The sequence below is a fragment of the Amblyomma mixtum genome, chromosome 5 (assembly GCF_055824585.1).
Source record: "Amblyomma mixtum isolate Tamu chromosome 5, ASM5582458v1, whole genome shotgun sequence".
Classification (NCBI taxonomy): Eukaryota; Metazoa; Arthropoda; class Arachnida; order Ixodida; family Ixodidae; genus Amblyomma; species Amblyomma mixtum.
Window position 1 is genome coordinate 34,160,414 of NC_143016.1, and position 19,413 is coordinate 34,179,826.

The 19,413-nt window shown below is 45.0% G+C and overlaps 1 protein-coding gene across 3 annotated transcripts in view; it reads left to right on the forward strand.

The window, feature by feature from the left end:
• LOC149341708 (integrin alpha-9-like) overlaps positions 1–18,595 on the forward strand; it is a 54,226-nt gene extending 35,631 nt beyond the window's left edge. For 2 of the 3 annotated variants that reach the window (XM_089543872.1, XM_089543873.1), the window contains 10 exons: positions 1,668–1,747; positions 2,506–2,728; positions 3,357–3,511; positions 5,564–5,633; positions 7,442–7,549; positions 9,030–9,260; positions 14,780–14,902; positions 15,438–15,536; positions 16,095–16,217; positions 16,715–18,595. In XM_089543872.1, the coding sequence (XP_089399998.1) occupies positions 1,668–1,747; positions 2,506–2,728; positions 3,357–3,511; positions 5,564–5,633; positions 7,442–7,549; positions 9,030–9,260; positions 14,780–14,902; positions 15,438–15,536; positions 16,095–16,217; positions 16,715–16,903 (1,401 nt within the window). In that variant the 3' untranslated portion in view covers positions 16,904–18,595. The remainder of the gene's footprint in view (positions 1–1,667; positions 1,748–2,505; positions 2,729–3,356; positions 3,512–5,563; positions 5,634–7,441; positions 7,550–9,029; positions 9,261–14,779; positions 14,903–15,437; positions 15,537–16,094; positions 16,218–16,714) is intronic. The other variant, XM_089543874.1, reaches the window with a different exon arrangement.
• Positions 18,596–19,413: the final 818 nt, after the last annotated feature.

Sequence of the window (19,413 nt, forward strand, 5' to 3'; positions counted from 1 at the left end):
TAGATGCACGCTGTCATAAGCTTTCGCAAAGTGAAAGAAAGGACTAATGTGGAAAGACCAAAAGCCGTCAGATCTTCAGAGCGACTAACCAAGCCAAATGCGTTATTTTGAGCACTCAACCCCGGACGGATTCCAGTCATGCATAATAGAAGTGTCAGGCTTTTTTTGGCCACCACGGTAAGCATGCATTTTCCAGCTTTCCATCAGTTTATCCGCACAGGATGCAAGTGACACAGGCCGATGCTGCGCCAGACTTTAGTACCGAAACAACCAAGCCAGTTTCCACGACAGCGGAACGTCGCCGGGCTCCCAAAATTGTGCGGAATATCTCAGAAGCGTCTTCCTGTGGCTGAGAGAGAGGCTTTGCACCACTTTGTTCGGGACAGCGTCGGGATCAGGTGCACACCGACGTCGCTGAGGGCTGTCTCAAAAGCAGAAGGTTGGACAGCCAGCGCCATTGCTTATTTGGTAGACAGCTGCTCGAGACATACGGTGCTCATGGATTCAGATTCTATTGGAGTCATGGGGTTGCTTTTTTCTTCTACTTTATAACAAATTACCTTTCAGGTAAAAATAATTACGTTGCTAAATTCCTATTGATAAAAACCACGAATTAAAAACATGCAAATGCCCCTAAGAATTATTTGGCTTCATTGACTGTTAGTTTCATTCAAATGTATCTCATAACAAGCCTCTCATTTCCCTATCCTTTTATACTCAGTAGTGTCAACGATAATCCCAAATTTACACGTTTTCCCTAGCGGACGGTAATCAACTCGCCGGAGGCCGCGTTTCGATGGAGGCGAAACGAAAGGCGCCAGTGTACGGTACGATGATTGTGCGCGTTAAAGAACCCCTGGTGCCGCGATTAATCCGGAGCACTTGCCTACGGCGTCCCTTAAAGCCCACATCGCTTTGGGGTGTAAAACCTAGGGCACTATATAATATATACTACATTAAAAGAGTTATAATAACTAATAACACTAAGCATCACTCACAAGATACATGCTCTCAATTCAAAAATCATGGATTGCATACATATACACTACACGCAAGAAGGTGCTCGGAATGTTGACCAGAGGAAAACAGGCGTCGATCCTCACACACCACCCCAAATACGAATAACCCCGCCAGCCTCCCTTTTGATCTCCGCTTTGCCCATCTTTTCATCCGCTTTATGGAGAAGTACACTTGCCCTCGATACCCCGGGCACTTTTCCCATCTCCCTCAGCTTAACGAGATTGAATGAGGTGTCCCTTAAAATAATATATAAGGGCTGGTGCGGCCCTTACTCGTCAGAGGCATTCCGACGGGGCTCTCGAGAAGGTGGAGTAGCGAGCACATTCCCTAAATATTCCACGCCGGCCGCTGATGTTCGCCCACTGTGGAAATGTCGAGGAACGCAAGCTACAAGAACCAGACGATTTCAGGAAGTAGTACTTCCAACTACAAGGGAGGAAAACTTCTCCCTTCGACTAACGAACAACATTAAGCGCTGGAGCCTGCACAGGCTTCTAGAAAAGATCAGCCTCCACGACCTGCTCTTCAGCACATCGGCAACTTCGTCTGCGTCGCTAATCCTCTAAATAGAAACAAAATAGCAAACTAAAGAGCTCCTTTTTCAGATTGTTTATATGACACGCATTGTATCGCGTATTTGTGTGCAGATTCCGTATCAGCATGGCTGTGGACCGGACGATATGTGTCGGGCGGATCTCAAGCTGCACGCCGATATAATCGGCTACAAGTGAGTATACCGCACCTTTATAGACTGTTGAGAGCAAAAGAATGCTTGCCTGGCTATCACAGGAAAGTAAGAAAGGCACTTTTTTCCCGCCCTTACTGGAACCTATAGGACGTCGACAAAAAAAAAACTCTAACTGCAAAGCAATTGCTGTCTCCTCCTACAAACCACAACCTGTCGATTGATATAGCTTAATTCATGCAAGTACTAATGCAATAAGTGAAGGCATTGCGCGGACGAGCAGATGGTTATGAGGAAATCGAATGCGTGGTAACCGTCTTACTCTAGGTGGACACCTGAACCAACACCAAGTTTGTCTTTGTGGCATAGGCTTAGGCAGTGAAAGGGGAGAAGAGCGAAAAAAGTACCGCTACAGCCTGGGTCAAAAATTTGCAGGTCACGTGGTTTAATTTTCAGCCGTGATTTTGAGCCACTTATGGCCGCCCTCAATCTCTAAATGTCTGCCAAGTGGGGCAACCCTAGCCCCCACCTTTCAAGACGCTGTGGTACTTAAGGGTACAGTTCCTGTTCCACTATGCGGTCTCAAGATTGGAGACTAAGCAAGGTTGTACAGTCAACTACTACATACTACGCAGAGGGCGTTGTTGATGAGTCCAACGGCTCAACCCATATGCGCGCGGCACCGTGGTGTCTGTACACTGGCCATGTGTCTGCGCACTGCAAGCATACAGCTGCGGCTGCAAGAACTGTACCTCACAGAGATCGCTGCAGATTTCCTCCATCAAACTTGTCCTTTGCAGCGGTGACCCGCTGGTGGTCGGCGAGAAGCGCGACCTGTCGCTGTCTCTAATCGTGGAGAACGACGGCGCCGCGGACCCGGCGTACCTGACCACCGTGATGGTGACGCTGCCCAACCGCGTGCGGCTGGTGAACAAGGACCGCTGCAGCGTCCAGCAGGACCCGTCACACCAGTGGTTCGTCATCCTCTGCGATGCCGGCAACCCCCTCCGGCCCTCGAAAAAGGTACGTATATGTATGTATACTAAACCTTGTAAACGCTGCAGGAGAAGTAGTCGATAAAGCCTAGCTCGTCCGCTACCGTAAGAGGAGGTTTTGATGTTTATTTTTCGCAAGAATATGTTCATTCTGTCTCTGCCTCGATGCTTGGATAAAAGTATCATTGCCGATGCCTGTTCTTGTAACACTTGCAGCAATTCACGTCAAACTTTTCCAGTCCTAAGAATAATTATGCAACGTTTAATGACTTTCTACGGTGTGCCTTCGCATGCAAGGTTGCTAGCCATCGTCACGTGGCCGGTGACGTAACCGGAAGCGAGAAGCCGTCCGAATGAGCTCTGCACAGGTGTCAATGGAGTCTCTTCCTTTCAGTGCGAGTAGCAAAAGCACAAATCGCAAAAGTAGAAACGGCTGCCGTGTTCAAATGTGCTACTGACAAAGCATACTCGTGGAGGTGGTTCCTTTTCCTTGGCAAAAAATACAGGCACCACAAATCGGGTCCGTTAGAAGCCTCGGCAGGTGTCACGTCTTTATTTCACTGTTGTGAGATTAACTCCCGGCTGGCGAAATTTGCAAATCATAGAGCGAAAATATTTTTTTACTAATAACTATGTCCCGTGCTCGGCTTCTGCAGGCGTCCTTCCTTCTGAAGCTGGACGTGAGTCAGGTCGAGGCAACGTTCGACCTGACCGCCGAAGCGACGACGACCAGCGATGAGGCCTCGCCGACCGACAACAAGGTCGCGCGCACGCTGCCTTTCATACACAAGGCGGACATCTCCATGCTCGGGTGAACTGAATATCTTCGACTGTCACACGCACCATTTTTCTTTCTTTTTTTTTACTTTCTAACAAGACAGCTCAAATCGAAGAAATTACTTTCAGGCGCTTCACTCCGGGCACCTATCTGGGACGAGAAAAAAATTAAAGGGTGCGGAGGGAGACTTCAATATTCATCAAGATATATATTCATCATGATATACATGTATAACCATGGCCACAGTGTCCTAACATTTCAGTGAATCTTACTTCAAAGCCCGTGTGCTGCGAATACGGCGTTTATAGATGCTACCGTAAGGCCCTTACGGCACAACGTTTTTTATCCTTGTCAATAGTATGTAGTGCACTGATCGTCATAAGCGCAAGCGTAAGGAGTTCTAGTTGAGTTGCTCCTCTATTTCTGCTAATACACGCTTACGTACGCAACAAATCCGTACCTGCATCTACTAGTGAAAAAATTAACCAAATGGTGTATTTTAACGTTGCGGTGACAGTCCGCAGACGGACGAGACGCAGCGAGCCCGCGAAGAGGAAGCTGTTCATGAGGCGAGTTTTCGCACGTAACGTAGCGAAGAAAAATAATAATAAGCAACTTTTCAGCGCCGATATTATAGTAAATGGCATGGGTGGAAGGTATGGACAATATGATGCGCGGCAGATCTTTTAAATGCGCAGTCGTACATTTCAACACGGTCGCACACACTCGTGTGCTGTGCGCGCGCGCGCGTGTGTGTGTGTGTGTGTGTGTGTGTGTGTGTGTGTGTGTGTGTGTGTGTGTGTGTGTGTGTGTGTGTGTGTGTGTGTGTGTGTGTGTGTGTGTGTGTGTGTGTGTGTGTGTGTGGTGTGTGTGTGTGTGTGTGTTGGTGTGTGTGTTGGTGTGTGTGTGTGTGTTGGTGTGTGTGTGTGTGTGTTGGTGTGTGTGTGTGTGTGTTGGTGTGTGTGTGTGTGTGTGTTGGTGTGTGTGTTGGTGTGTGTGTTGGTGTGTGTGTTGGTGTGTGTGTTGGTGTGTGTGTTGGTGTGTGTGTTGGTGTGTGTGTTGGTGTGTGTGTTGGTGTGTGTGTGTTGGTGTGTGTGTGTTGGTGTGTGTGTGTTGGTGTGTGTGTGTTGGTGTGTGTGTGTTGGTGTGTGTGTGTTGGTGTGTGTGTGTTGGTGTGTGTGTGTTGGTGTGTGTGTGTTGGTGTGTGTGTGTTGGTGTGTGTGTGTTGGTGTGTGTGTGTTGGTGTGTGTGTGTTGGTGTGTGTGTGTTGGTGTGTGTGTGTTGGTGTGTGTGTGTGTGAGTTTGGGTGTGTTGGTGTGTGTGTGTGAGTTTGGGTGTGTTGGTGTGTGGGTGTGTGGGTGTGTGGGTGTGTGTGGGTGTGTGTGGGTGTGTGTGGGTGTGTGTGGGTGTGTGTGGGTGTGTGTGGGTGTGTGGGTGTGTGTGGGTGTGTGTGTGTGGTAGTTTATAATTAGTAATTGATTAGCACTTAGCATGAGTATAGTTAGCATATCTAAGTACATATAATAGGTAGTAATGGAGCAAGGAACGTATAGGAGGTAATTGTAGCAGTTAGGACCCCTAATTAGTTAAGAATGCAAATAAGAATAGAATAGAATGGAGTTAGAATAAGAAAATCAAAAATAATCGGAATAGAATAGAATAAAAAAAGAATAGAAGAAGCGACTGTGGACAGAAATCAAATATGGATATAATCAGAATTCGAATAGATTGGTGAATGAAAGACAACCCTTATCGCATTCCCTCCGCATGAATCCAATTAGTTGCCCCTAGATATTTTTCCACAGCTATGCGTGTAGTAATCGGCCTCCAGCGCACTGTCTTCTTTGTTTCTGGGTGAAACGCGCCCGTATCCATTAAACAAATCTAAGACATGCGCTGCTAATATACGTAATATCGCTGTTGTCATACCGCTCCGACAGATTGCATGCATCGCGAGGCGCATTCATGCTAATATAATATGGGAGAGACACATGTTAACACACAATGGCTTCGGGTAAATTTGAATGCGACGTGCAGGAACCGCTGACGTGCATACGTTGACACTTACCGTTCCAATTCTTCCAGGAGAGCCACGCCAGACGTGGTCACTTTCAATGCAGAGACTAAGACGATTCAACTAGAACACAGCTTCGTCGTGAGTCCATTTTTGGCATTTCGATTTCCTATTTTCATGACCCAGTATATTTCACACCTGCGGAGGATGCTAAAAAACGCAACACTGAGGAATTTCTGACAAAAAAAAAACGCGTTATCTTTTTGTTCGAATCTGTTTCCCTGCGCAGAGGTTCGCTGAATCCTCACTTCAATTTTGGTTTTGTGCTCAATAAAGATAAATTACCCTGCTGATGACTAACTAAATCTTGAAAAGGGAGTTACGAAATTTTAGACAGTTAACAAAATTTATCCACAGCAGAGCACCCACGGCATTTTTATTCACCTCACATAACCAGTCTGTCATGAACTGAGTTCTAAATGGTTTGGTATTCTGCATGTGGAACAAATCTATTACTTTTGTTCGCTGCATCATATTGTGACATATTGTATGCAAACCTACCGGGCAGACCTGCCGTATAATAGCACCTGAGAACACGGAGAAATTTTTCACAGTACGAATCATACTTAAAGGGAACACGCCAACGCATGGCCACTGCACTTCGCGAAACGCCTCCCGCGACAGCCCGCGAGAATAGGCGGCATCAGGCTTTACCATACGCAGGTGTTATCATACGCGGCAAAGGAGCATGCGCAGTAAAAACGGCCGGCTGCTCCTTCTTAGCGTAGAAGAAGCAGCCGGCCGTTCTTACTGCGCATGCGCATGGCTGTAGGCGGAAGAGAAGCGCGGCAGCCACGCGTTGCCGTGTTTACTTTAAGTATGACACATACTGCACCTCTCATTCAGACTGATTACAGGAAGCACAAATTAACTTTTTTCAGATACCCTTTGTTATCAATGAAAATTTCAGCTGATGGGGCCTTCTCGACATTAGCAAGTGTATTTAAAACCAATATAAAACAATATTTAACTGATAGTTTCCTTGCGTGTGCTCTCTGTAGTTCAGTTTTTCTGAATTTATGATCTTGTCTCTATATGCAGTTCTTGTAGCATGGAATGTGCATTATTCATGCATGCGAATTGTTTCATTTGTGTGCGCAAATAAGTGTACACGTATTGCTGTTTCCTAAAAATGGTCCGAAGGCTTCCATACATATCGCGTTATGTATTCCATGTAAGCTTGTTTTGTGTTCTGTGTACGTTAAAGACGTGTGCTGCTTTTTTTTTTATCAGGGAGCCAAGCCCCCTTCAGGCTTACTTCCTTTTGCTTAAGGCCGCCGCGGTGGCTCAGTGCTCATGGTGCTCGGCTGCTGACCAGAAAGGTGCGGGTTCGATCCCGGCCGCGGCGGTCGCATTTCGAAAGAGGCAAAATACCAGAGGCCCGTATACTGTGCGATGTCAGAGCACGTTCAAGAATCTCAGGAAGTTGAAATTATCTGGAGCCCTCCACTACGACGTCCCTCAAAGCCTGAGTCACTTGGGACATTATACCCCATAAAACCGAACCTAACGCTTTGCTTTGGCTTGCCCTATCCTTTGAAAGAAAGCTAACATCACACCAAACCAAACCAAACTGTGGATGTTTTGATCGCATGCATACATGACTAAATCGAACGACATGGGCCCGACACAAGCAATCGCTGACATTAGACCCCAGTTGATAATGACAATAACAGTTATTAAATAATGGGGCGCATGAAATAGTTAGTCTACGTTTCCTCAGTTTAGATGCCCTGTAGCGAGAAAATTAGGAGGATGTGGAGTCCCTTCTTCCGCTTTGAGCCCCAATAGGCTTTGTTCCCCGTCTGTCGCAGAAAGAAAAACGAAGTGTTCGTACAAAGTTTACATGACCGGCATGCTAATTTTTCATTTTTTTTTTTCACTTTCAGCTTGACAAGCAGTACGCAAGTCCAATACAGCAGGTTCAGCTGTCTATTCGAGTCCCACACGTATTCAACGAATCGCAGAATCCCATCGCCGACGTGACGAAGATCAGGGTATTTACGACGACTACTCTTTTTGTACATATTTAACTGGAACTGAAGGCACCCTTGACCTTATTAAACGGGCCCACTTCATCCTCATGACCACCAGCCTGACTACGCCCACAGCAGGGCAAAGACGTCTCTCGTATCTCTCCAATGTTGTTCTTTTTGCAAGTTTTTTGGGAGTATGCTGTAGTAAAATGAAATAAAAAGGAAGCACCGCCACATTTATAATTTAGTTTGTTTATGTTTGAAACAAAAATTACCACGCAATGAAGGCTGGACCTTATCGCACCATGAAATCTAAATTCGAACATACACTTGAAGTAATTTGAGCTAATATTAGCACCCTGGCTGAACTGAAGTTGAATACTCTGCTGTAAGTGATGGATATTCCTGCAGTGTGGATACCATCACTAGCTTCGCTCTCCCTATTTGTTTGTTTTTTGTTTGTTTGTTTGTTTGTTTGTTTGTTTGTTTGTTTGTTTGTTTGTTTGTTTGTTTGTTTGTTTGTTTGTTTGTTTGTTTGTTTGTTTGTTTGTTTGTTTGTTTGTTTGTTTGTTTGTTTGTTTGTTTGTTTGTTTGTTTGTTTGTTTGTTTGTTTGTTTGTTTGTTTGTTTGTTTGTTTGTTTGTTTGTTTGTTTGTTTGTTTGTTTGTTTGTTTGTTTGTTTGTTTGTTTGTTTGTTTGTTTGTTTGTTTGTTTGTTTGTTTGTCACTATCACTCTTAGCATAATTTCACCTGCTAAAAATTTCTAGCATAGTACTGAATGTAAAGCAGATGCTGCAAAAATTAAATAAATAAAGAACTCAGATTCTTTTTGTTCTCTCCGGAACAAAGTGCCAACGATAATTGCGTAGCGCTCTGTTCCGATAGGTCTTCCCACTCGGACAAGAAATGCTCGGAAGATTCCAAGCTTGCCAACCAAAGTCAGATTACCAAAAATAATCCTTCGCCATTATCGTTATCTTCCTCAGTCACGCTAAGTCCATCGCAGGGCAAAGATCTCTCACAACAGTTTTCGATGGCCCCTATCCAGCGCCAACTGCACTCAGCCACGCTCAACCTTCCTAACCTCATCATTCCACCCAAGCTCCTCAGATGCTCCTGGAGCCACGTTCTGCGCGCATGTTTCTGCCCGCCACGTTTATACCACGCGTCCCGCCCAGATCTATTATCGTATCTTACTGTCGGGTAGAATATGTCACAAGCTCGCGTTTGATTTCCTTCCAGCTTTTTCTTTCGATCGTTCACTGCAACCTCGACGTCGACCTTTTTAGTAACCTTGAAGTTCCCTCCCTGAATCATTGTGCATCGGTTACGTATTTTCCTTCCGAGACATTTAATATAACGGCCCGTGCATGCGCAAAAGATCACTTGGGGTCAGTACACTGTCGACGACTTCTTGAAACCTAATCCTGAAGTGCTAGTTCTTTTGAAAAAGAAAAAAAAAACGAGAGAGCACTTTTCGATTTTCCGCTCTTGTCCTGAAGGTGTTGCAGGACGGGACGTTTGTGCCCGGAACCTGTCGCGACGTGGAAGGGTTCGTCACGCCCGACGAGGACGACCAGGCAACGCAGAACAGAGAAAACGATTCGAACTTCGATGTTCTTGCCGCGCGTGACGGAAGCCTGGGCGGCCGCGTTCAGCGGTCGGTGCCCGAAGACGACTCTCCCCGCGAAGAGAGTCTCACCGCTCTGCTGCACCAGAACATACCGCCCCTGGTAAGGTTTAGCTGTGGTCGCATGCATCGGAACCGTATACCGAATTTGAGCGACTTCGAGATGCTGACTTCTTGGCATTTGGTTTATGGAACCATGTAAATGCTCATTTCCGTGGCTTACTTAATCTCTTTGCCGTTGCAGCCACCCATACCACGACAATTCGCTGTGTTTTCAGCAGCTAAACGACTAGGAAATCTGTGAACGAAGTTGAGAGGAACAACTACAGTACGCTGAATACCTAATTTCCACGCTTGAAGTGCCCTAACCAACGCTGGATGCCGGAGCGGTCTCGACACGCTCCTGTCGAGTTCACATAAACTTGTTGTGTCGAGTAATTGAAATTGAAATTGAACTTTATTCCGTCGAGGCGGAAAGGGACTCGAACAAAAGTGAAAACATATCACTTGACGTGTTTCGAGCCCCCATTTACAAGGCATACAGCAGTTGCACATTTACATGTATAACAGCATAGTCACGAGAACATACACACATAGAAAGTGAGTCAAGACCTTCTTGTCTGAAAAGAAAAAATCGCATTTTACACAACAATAAGATATCCCCATCACATCAAGACCACCATAATACACCTGAGAAAAGAAAAAACATCTTTATACAATTATAGCGAGCATAACCATCACTCTTGTTGTGTAAAAAAAATTCTTCAGAGTTTGGGTGCTAACACTTTGGATATTAATATCGTGTTTATGGAGATAATTTAACAAGGTTGGCAGTGAATATTCGAGCATTTGACGGCTGATGGTTGTGCGTAAGAATGGAATTTTCCAAATTTCAGGCGACCGCGATGTTGATCTACCTTCTCTTAAACTTAGATTTGATATGGTTTGAATGAGGACCTCATTGTTTTGGACATCCTGTTTATATCTTTTGGCTAAAATATAAGAGTAGAGCCGATGCACAGAAAGTACTTTGAATTGCGTAAACAGGCTTCTAGTGTGTGCATAAGGATCTACCCCTGCGATAAGGCGAACTGCTTTTTTTTTTAGCATGTGAATCTGTTGTAAATTTGTAAATGTTGTGCTTCCCCATACCAGAAAACAATAGTTTACATGTGACTGAAACAATGCATTGAACAAAAGTAACTTAATTGGGGTCGGTAGAAAATATTTGAATTTCGCTTGTAAGCCGACGCTTTTGGCAATTCGGGAAACAATATTGTTAACGTGAGTGTCCCATAACATGTGTTTATGAAAATGTACACCAAGTATTTTTATTGTATCCACGACTTCTATTGTTGTGTCACCGAAGGTTAAATTAATACGTTGCGCTGATGACTGCCTTGGAGTGAAGATAACGACTTTGGTTTTCTTGCTGTTAATCTGCAGCGAATTTGCGACACTCCAAAAATGTAAATAATTCAGAGAGTTCCTAATATTATTTTCCAGGGAGTCATAACTATTGCCTCGAAACAACAAAGTAGCGTCATCAGCATAGATTACAAATTTCGCAGCTGTAGGGATGCTTGTGATATCATTGATGTAGAAATTAAATAACAAGGGCCCCAGGATGCTCCCTTGAGGTACGCCTGCATTAATTGTTTTGTAGGTCGATATGTAGTTTCCGATTGTTACACATTGCTTCCATTTTTGCATGTATGACGTTATTAATTGGAGTGCAGTTCCTCGTATGCCATACAATTCTAATTTTTTTAGTAGTGTTGTGTGGTGTAGGCAGTCGAATGCCTTCGAAAAATCAATATACAGGCCAGCAGCTATTTCTCTTTCTTCAAATGCTTTTAGGATTATTTCTTTTTGCGCTAAAAGAGCAGTCTTGGTAGAACGGCCTTTACGAAAGCCAAACTGAGAGGTACTGATAAGATCAAACTTATTGGCGAACTTTGTTATTCGGAGATGTATTATCTTTTCTAAGCCTTTTGAAAAAATCGGCAAAATAGAAATCGGGCGGTAGTTAGATAAATAATTTTTGTCACCGGATTTAAACACAGCAATAACTTTAGATAACTGCATTCTGTCAGGGAAGATGCCTGTTGATAGTGCAAGATTGAGCTGTGGTAAAATTAGGTCAAGAGCATATTTAACAGGGGTTATTTGAATATTATCTATGTCAGTGGCATGGCTGTTACTAAGTGAAACAAACACTGTGTAGATTTCGCTTTCAGAAGTTGGATCTAAAAAAAGTGTGTTAGGGTTCCTGACTACAGCATTCGTCGCTAAAGGGTAAGAACTTGAGAGCGAGCAAGAATTCGAAACCACGTTTATGAAAAAATGGTTAAAGGCTTCAGCTAATTCTTTATCACGTAGTACATCATTGTTTATTGTTATTTCGGTTGGGCCTTTGTTTTTGGGAAAACGGTTTAACAGTTAATTTAGATTTTTCCATATTATTTGGGTATTTCTGTTGCTACCAGGTTCCAAAATATTGTACAGGTAATTACGTTTTGCATTTCTTAGCAGTGCGTTTGTTTTGTTCCTGTGTTGTTTAAATTTCTTCCAGTCATTTGGTTCACGGGTGGTCAGGAACTTTTTATATAGTTTTCCTTTCTTTTTTATCATTGCTAGGCACTCATTTGTAATCCAAGGCTTGCGAGACTTCGTAGCTTTCTTAATGAGAACAACCGGGAAAGACTGATAGTAGGCGAAAGTAAAGAGCTTCAGAAATTCGTTGTAGGCTTCATTTTACGAGTTTAGTCTGTAAACAGGATTCCAGTTTAGCTCCATTAATTTTCCCCGAAAAATGTCTAACGTTCTTTTGTTGATGTTCTGCTTTGTAAACCGAACATCATGTTTGGTATCAGAGTTCATTACGGGTAGCCTAGTGAACATAAAAATGGGTAGGTGATCGCTTATGGTTTCAGCGCAAACGCCTGCTAAAGTCTCATGGGTTGGAAGATTTGTTATAAAGAGGTCGATCAATGTGCTAGTGCTTATTGTTATGCGGGTTGCCGTGTCTATTAAATTGTAGAACCCATCTGAAGAGAGTATAGTTTGGAAGTGACGTTGCACTGGTGATTGGCTTAACAAATCAATATTAAAGTCCCCTCCCAAAACAAGTGTCAGACCATTTTCATTCGTATAACAAAGGTGCCTTTCTAAGCAAGAAAAGAAGCTATTTATATTGCCATCAGGAGGGCGGTAGATGACAGCAAAAAAGTGTTTAGAACTAACAGCAGCTAAGCATTCAATGTGTTCATTGACAAAAGAGAACTCTTCATGCAAGTTGCGATTCAGGCTCTTCTTCACGTTTAGCAGTACGCCACCTCCTCTCTTATTGTATCTGTTTAAAAAATAGGTGCTGTAGTTTTTGTCCACCATGACATCACTGTCGCAGCAATACCAAGTTTCTGTCAACATCATTATGTCAAAACTAAATGTGAAATTTTCTAGAAGGACATGCAACTGGTACTCTTTGTTCAGTGCAGACCTAATATTCAAATGGAAGCATTTCAAGCCGTTTATTGCTTCTGAATGAAAAATGTTATTGATATCCAGTGGCAGTAATGCCATTTTGTACAAAAGAGTCGACACTATACAGTTTTAGGTGCACATTACACAATCAACTGAACGTCCCGTTCGCTTCGCACATTAATGACATTTGAGGTTTCATCTCTGCGAGCAAAAATCCTTCCGTCCCTGGTCCACACAAACTTCCACTTACATTCCTTCTTCCTTGCAACAGTGATCCCCAACAGTTTCTTCATTACGGGAAATAAGTGCTCATTTACATAAATGGGACTGTCCTCGTTTTTCTCGTCCAGGTTTTTCATTGAAAGCCTTGTTTTCCTTGCTTTGAGAAGCAAGGAATCCCTCTTTTATCTGGTCTTAAATTGTACCACAATGTTATGAGACGACTCGTTGCGAGTATTCGTCCTGTGGCACACTTCAATGTCATCTGGTGTGACTTGTTCTTCCAAGGCATTTCCAATTAGACTGACAATCTTCATCAAGTCTTCACTATCCTCCTTTTTCACTCCTTTTATTTCAACATTTCGATTTCTTGAGTATTGCTCACTCGCTGTTATTCTTGTTTCGTGCTCATCAAGTTGCTTTTTTGCCTTGTTACTCTCATCTAGAAGTGTTTCATTTGCTTTCTTCAGCGCTTCATTTTCTCTTTCGAGCTGCTCATTCTTACTTTTAGCAGCTTCGTACTCTTTGTTAATGAAGTCCAAACTATCCTTTATTTCTCTCAATTCATGCCTTAAATCGCGTTCAACCTTGCTCTTAAACTCTTTCATTTCCCTTTTAAGTTCTTCCTTAAACTCTTCCCGTGCTTTAGCAGCCATAGCTTGAACAGCAGTTCAGTGACACAAATAGGCGACACAGGAAAAAGTTGGAACAGTTGGCAGCAGCAAGGCAATTGAGAGGGAAGTAAATGTATTAACAAAGTAAGGCTGAAATGCTAACCTGTAGCAATAAGCAAAGAGCGCTTAGATGTTGTCCCTTGAGCGTTGTAGCTTCAGACTGTGCGTTGCACGTGTAGATGACTCAAGGTACGGCCAGACTGCGTGGTTTCCTCGGGTTATCTGTAGCAATAAGCAAAGAGCGCTTAGATGTTGTCCCTTGTTGCCCGCTGCTGCCAAGTGGGATTGCCTTGTAGGGATTGCCTTGGTTGCCCTACTCCTGACAGAGCATGCACTTCCCATATCTTTAGGTTATTGTATTCTAAAGGCAGGTACGTATGCTGCAAAAAGAATCGACAATCATCTGTCCTACTTATATATATCAGCCGCATTAGAAGAGGATGTTGAGCGAAACGCACTGTCTTCGCTTCGCTGGTTCGATCCCGGCCGCCGCGGCCGTATTTCGATTAAAAAAATGGCTGAGGCTTAACTGGGTTAAGCCTGGAGAATGCGAAGCATCATCGTGTCGCGTAATTTGGAGACGCACAACCACAGCGACGGCGCGAGGTGGGCCCCCGTTTCTCCACTGTCGTGACGTCATCGTGTCACGTGGTGTGACGTCATGTATCACGTGATTTGGAGGCGCACAACCACAGCGACGGCGCGAGGTGGGCCCCCGTTTCTCCACTGTCGTGACGTCATCGTGTCACGTGGTGTGACGTCATATCTCACGTGATTTGGAGGCGCACAACCACAGCGACGGCGCGAGGTGGGCCCCCGTTTCTGCACTGTCGTGACGTCATCGTGTCACGCGGTGTGACGTCATGTATCACGTGATTTGGGGGCGGCGCACAACCACAGCGACGGCGCGAGGTGGGCCCCCGTTTCTCTACTGTCGTGACGTCATCGTGTCACGTGGTGTGACGTCATGTATCACGCGATTTGGAGGCGCATAAACACGGTGAAGGGCTGAAGTGGTAGCTAAAGTAGTATGCTTCGCATAAAAACGTCCTTAAGGAACCCCAGGTGGTGGATATTAATTCAGCGCCTTTCGCTACGGCGTTCGTCGTAGCCAATGCACCCCATAATTTACAATTTACTACCCTTGATGTCGACCCATGAGACTGATTCGTTCCGCTGGCACGCTTACGCCGTTAGCTTTAGTGTGTGGACACAAATAACACAAGAAACCTTCTTGCCGCAGAACTGCAAGACGGCTCTGTGCCGCGAAGTGAGGTGCAACTTAGGGCCATTTTTGAACAGACAAAAATTGGCGCACATCATGCTGACCGTCGTCGTCAACATGGAGGAGTTCATCAGGGAAGCTGTGAGTACCAAAGCGCAACATCTCGCTGGGTGGATGCGTTTACTAAATACTGCAACATTCTTTCCTTTCTTGAGATGTACATATGAATTTGTCAGCTGGAAATACACACTATTTGTGCAACGTCTCTCCGCTTCCTGCCCTGTAACTTCCTGTAAAGGAAACTGAGCTATTCCAATTTCCTCGAAAGGAAATTAGAGGAAATTGAAATATCTCAGTTCAACAGCTTATGACGAGATTCAAGCAACCAGACTGAAATGTGTACAGGAGAATTACAAGTAAACGATATTTATAAGAGGAAGCTTGAGCAAGACAAGCACGTAATCAGCGACAGACTGCTGACAGGAGCTAAGCTCACGACGTACACGTTGTTCAATCTTCACTTTTTGTCGTAAAGTCAGTTATAAACTGTGCTCTCTGTGCACCATGCTTACGTGATTCCCGTTCATGGAGTGCAGAACACACGGGCAATAGGCAGAGAGGTCCACACCGCCAGCGCTGTTCTTGCTAAATACATACGGCCTCGTCTTCCTTTTAGGGTTCATGGCCGGCGTTCAGCTTTGGGTCCGAAGGCTACCTGGAGATTCTGGACAACACCACCTTCGTCACTAATCCTAACTCCACGAGGGAGATACGCGTAAGAAGTCCTCCTGCCATCCTGCTCTTTCTGTAGCTTTCCGAAAGTTCGCCAGAAAATGAGGAAGTTTTGTTTCTTTTTCGCAAGCGAATAAACGGTGTGGAAAGCTCGCTAAAGAGGAACTTTTTTGGCAGCAATTTTTGTAATGTTTTCCGCGGGTGGAATCGCGATAATTCATTGCCTACCTCGCTTTATGTAAAAGCTTTCTTATCATATGAAGTACGGAGTGCGAATTATGCCCACTAAGTGTTTAGCACCCAAATGAAACGAAGAAATCTAGCCTTGTAAGCACGAGGAAACTTTGGAATGGACATATCTTGCTCTCCGTATACAGATAACAAGATTCACAAAAGAAACGAAGTCAGAACTCTCGAGAAAAGCGGGCAGTAAACGCTGCTTTTCATCTTCACCACGCTGTATTCTGCTCTTCATCTATTCTTTTTTGGGTTTTTTTTTTCTTCGTTATTCTCTTACATAGTTAGAATTTGATGGGAGTTGAGGGTGCAAAGAACATATATGCCGCCTAGCACAGTAAACAACAGTCGTCTCTCACCGCAGGTGGCGACCGTCTTTCAGAAGGAGCGTCCTTCGCCCGCGCAGAAGGCGCCTGCTTGGATCGTCGCAGTGAGCGTCTTCTCGGGCCTCACGCTCTTCTCGCTGATCAGCGCCGGTCTTATTCACGTATGTACATTACTACCCACCTTGTAACCTACGAGGCAGCATCAAGGCCGCATGTAACTTGCGCCTGGACGAATTTACACGAAACCTTAATAAGTCCATATCTTCCACTTGCTCCAAATGCTCACACGAACACGGTCAAGCTTGCCTGAAAAGCCGTGTTGGCAAGTGGGGACTATTATTCAGAAACCGGTGAGAGGTTCCGCATCGAGTAACGCATGGAAAAAGCTAAATCTTCCGATGTTTCAGTGGGTCGTTTCCGTAGATGCGCAGCGTGCTTTTCAGTAGAGACAACTGCGCCTTTTGGGAAATCGTGCATGTTCCCTCCTTTAATTCCACTGAAACAGCATCATTTGGGTACCAATATCTGCTATGGCAAAATTTACGGCTCCTAACCAAATGGACACGCGGAGAATACTTATTTATAGCGTATAAATATTGTTCCGCATGCTCGGGTCAGTCGTGCTGTGAAGTCTGCAGTACATTTCATTGCCCTGCAGAAGGGCTTCTTCCGCCGGCGGGAACGCGAGGCCCTGCAGAAGCTTCTGAAAGAGGAGGACGACAACGAGTGGGACGAGTGCGCCGTCACCAACGCTGACGTGGAGGCGGAGAAGGAGTTCTTCCGCAAGAGCATGACGATGGATGCCATCGACCCGTGCGAACTCCAGGAGCTGGAAGGCAGCGCCTAAGACGTCAAGGACCTCGGATGAGCACGGTTTCAAGAACGGCTGCTGTATTTACACCGACCCATCGACGCCTATCGACATTCACAGTGCGGCTGAGATCAGTAGAGTGCAGTGTGCGTCATCTGAACTTGTTTCGTACGGCGACCTCGGTTTATCGCTCTGCCTAGGTTTCCTTGTGACACCGTTCCGTGCAAGGCTTGGCGGAGGACCGTGATATTGTTCGTCGGTCAGCCCGCAGCACCACAAGGGCATTATTGCAGGAAGGACATTCTGCAAAAACACATGCCTGAAAATGAGCTGGTAACAACGAAGAATACAGAAAACCACGTAAAAGAGAGGGAATAAAAGAAAGAACACAGCACCGAAAAGTCAGCGCAAAACAGCAGGCTTTCAGGCGCCAAAGTAAAAAATTCACCATACAGTAGGAAATTGGTATCCTGTCACTTCAAAGTCCGATGTGGCATAAAAGAGCAAAAGTGAAAGGAATGACATGTTTCTACGACAAATACGACGATAAGAGAGACTGAAACTCGGCACATGTATTATAATGGGCAATATCCTCGGGAACCTGAAGCGGAAGTACGCTGAAAAAATTAATTGTGGAAAACATCAGTGCGACAGCCATTTCAAGAATTTTCAGCTGCTGATCACATCGTTTAGAGGTGGTGGGAAGGCGAAATATACAAGTGCTTGTTTATTCCTGTGAGACCACAGTAAATTGAGAGAAAAAAGTTCTAATCTCGCGGCTAATTGCTGCCGAGCTAGCATTTTCCATCCGAGGTTTTCTTTGATTAATGTGGTAATGTAGCGGAAGTTATAGTTTCCGATATTAAATCTGGTGGCGCGGTTTTGGATGCGTTCAAGTTTTTTATATAAGATAAGGGGTTTGAGGGTCCCATGCCGCGCAATCGTACTCGTGTATTGTGCGAACATTTGCGATGTAAAGCCAACTGTTTGGGGGGCATTATAAAAATTGCGTCTAATGAGGTTAACAAAAAGTTAGGTGGGCGGGTGAGATTAAGAAATTTGCGGGTATACGGTGGCCGCATCTGGCGAAGGACAGGGTTAATTGGAGAGACATGGGAGAGGCCTTTGCCCTGCAGTGAGCGTAGTCGGGCTGATGATGATGAGGTTAACCGCTCTAGATGATTTCAAGGTCAAACATTCAATATGTCTGTTCCATGTTGAGTATTCTGAGAAATAGACCCAAACTATATTGTAATGTTCAACCTTTTCAACAGGTAGTCCGTTCAGATTATAGTCTGATCTCACCGGAAGGCGTTTTCGGCTAAATGATACGCATTGACATTTAGCACTGTTCAGTGACATGCCCATTTTGTGCGCCAATTAACCCTGAATTGCATTTAAATCATTCTGTAGGCTGGTGACATCACAGTCATTTTGAATATTCTTGTAAATGGCGCAGTCGTCTGCTTATAAACGCACTTTGCACTGACTTGCGGTTAAAGGTAGGACTTGAGGACATGGCGTTTGTCAATCCCGTTAAAGCACACACTTCACTGCCGGCGCGCTCGAAGTATACGTGCACCCAAAGCCATTCGCCTCATTCCCGCACTCCCTAAGCAAAAATTTTCTGCATAAGAAACCATGCTGAATCCCTTTTTTTTTTCTTTGAAAACAGTTCAATAAATAAATGGCTCAAATATTTTAAATAAATAAGTGGTTGGCGTCAGCTTCCGCTTCCGTTCTCACCCAAACGCTTGCAACACACATCACTCTAGTGTGTTTATGGCCACATGTCTTCGTCCTAGTTGTACTATATGCTTCTGTCGTCGTGCCAATTAAATCCCGCCATTGACACACTTGCTGATCCCCCTCTGAAGCAGTGGGAGTCCATTCTCCACAGCGAGGACCCCGACCAACAAGGAGGACTGGTTCGCAGGGTCCACGCCACAGCGTAACCCATGCACTGTGCTGCCAGACTACGCGGACCATCCAAGACTCCGCGAATCCCCATGAATCCCCATAAGTTTTCAATCGATCAGTCAGTCAGTCAATCGATCGATCGATCGATTCTGCTAAGGATGCCGAACAACTGCAACAAGTGGCTCCAACTGCTGCTTTGCTGATTCCTCATAGCAAATGGCAAATGTGATTGAGCCGCCATTATCGATTGGTCCGCTGTCCCTGGTTTCCGAGGCACGCGACAGTCTTCGTCGACACAGGGAAGTCTTCCCAATAAGTGCAGGAGGGGGATCGAGATACCGGCGCGGCAACAAGCAAAGTGCGTGCTGTCAGCAGGAGGTGATTGCGGCGATTGCGAGAACCCCAACGCCGAGGGAGGCGGAAGCGCACTGCTCTGACCGTAAGTGGAGCAGCTGCGATGAGGGTGGTGCTGAGGAAACTCCGAGAAAAAACGCAATGCCATCCGTGAGTGACACAACACACGGGGCAGACACACACAACGATATAGAGCACAGAATTGGTCCTTGTTATTCGCCATTGGTGCGTGTTTTTCCGCCCAAGGACATTTTTTTAGCTGAACTGACATC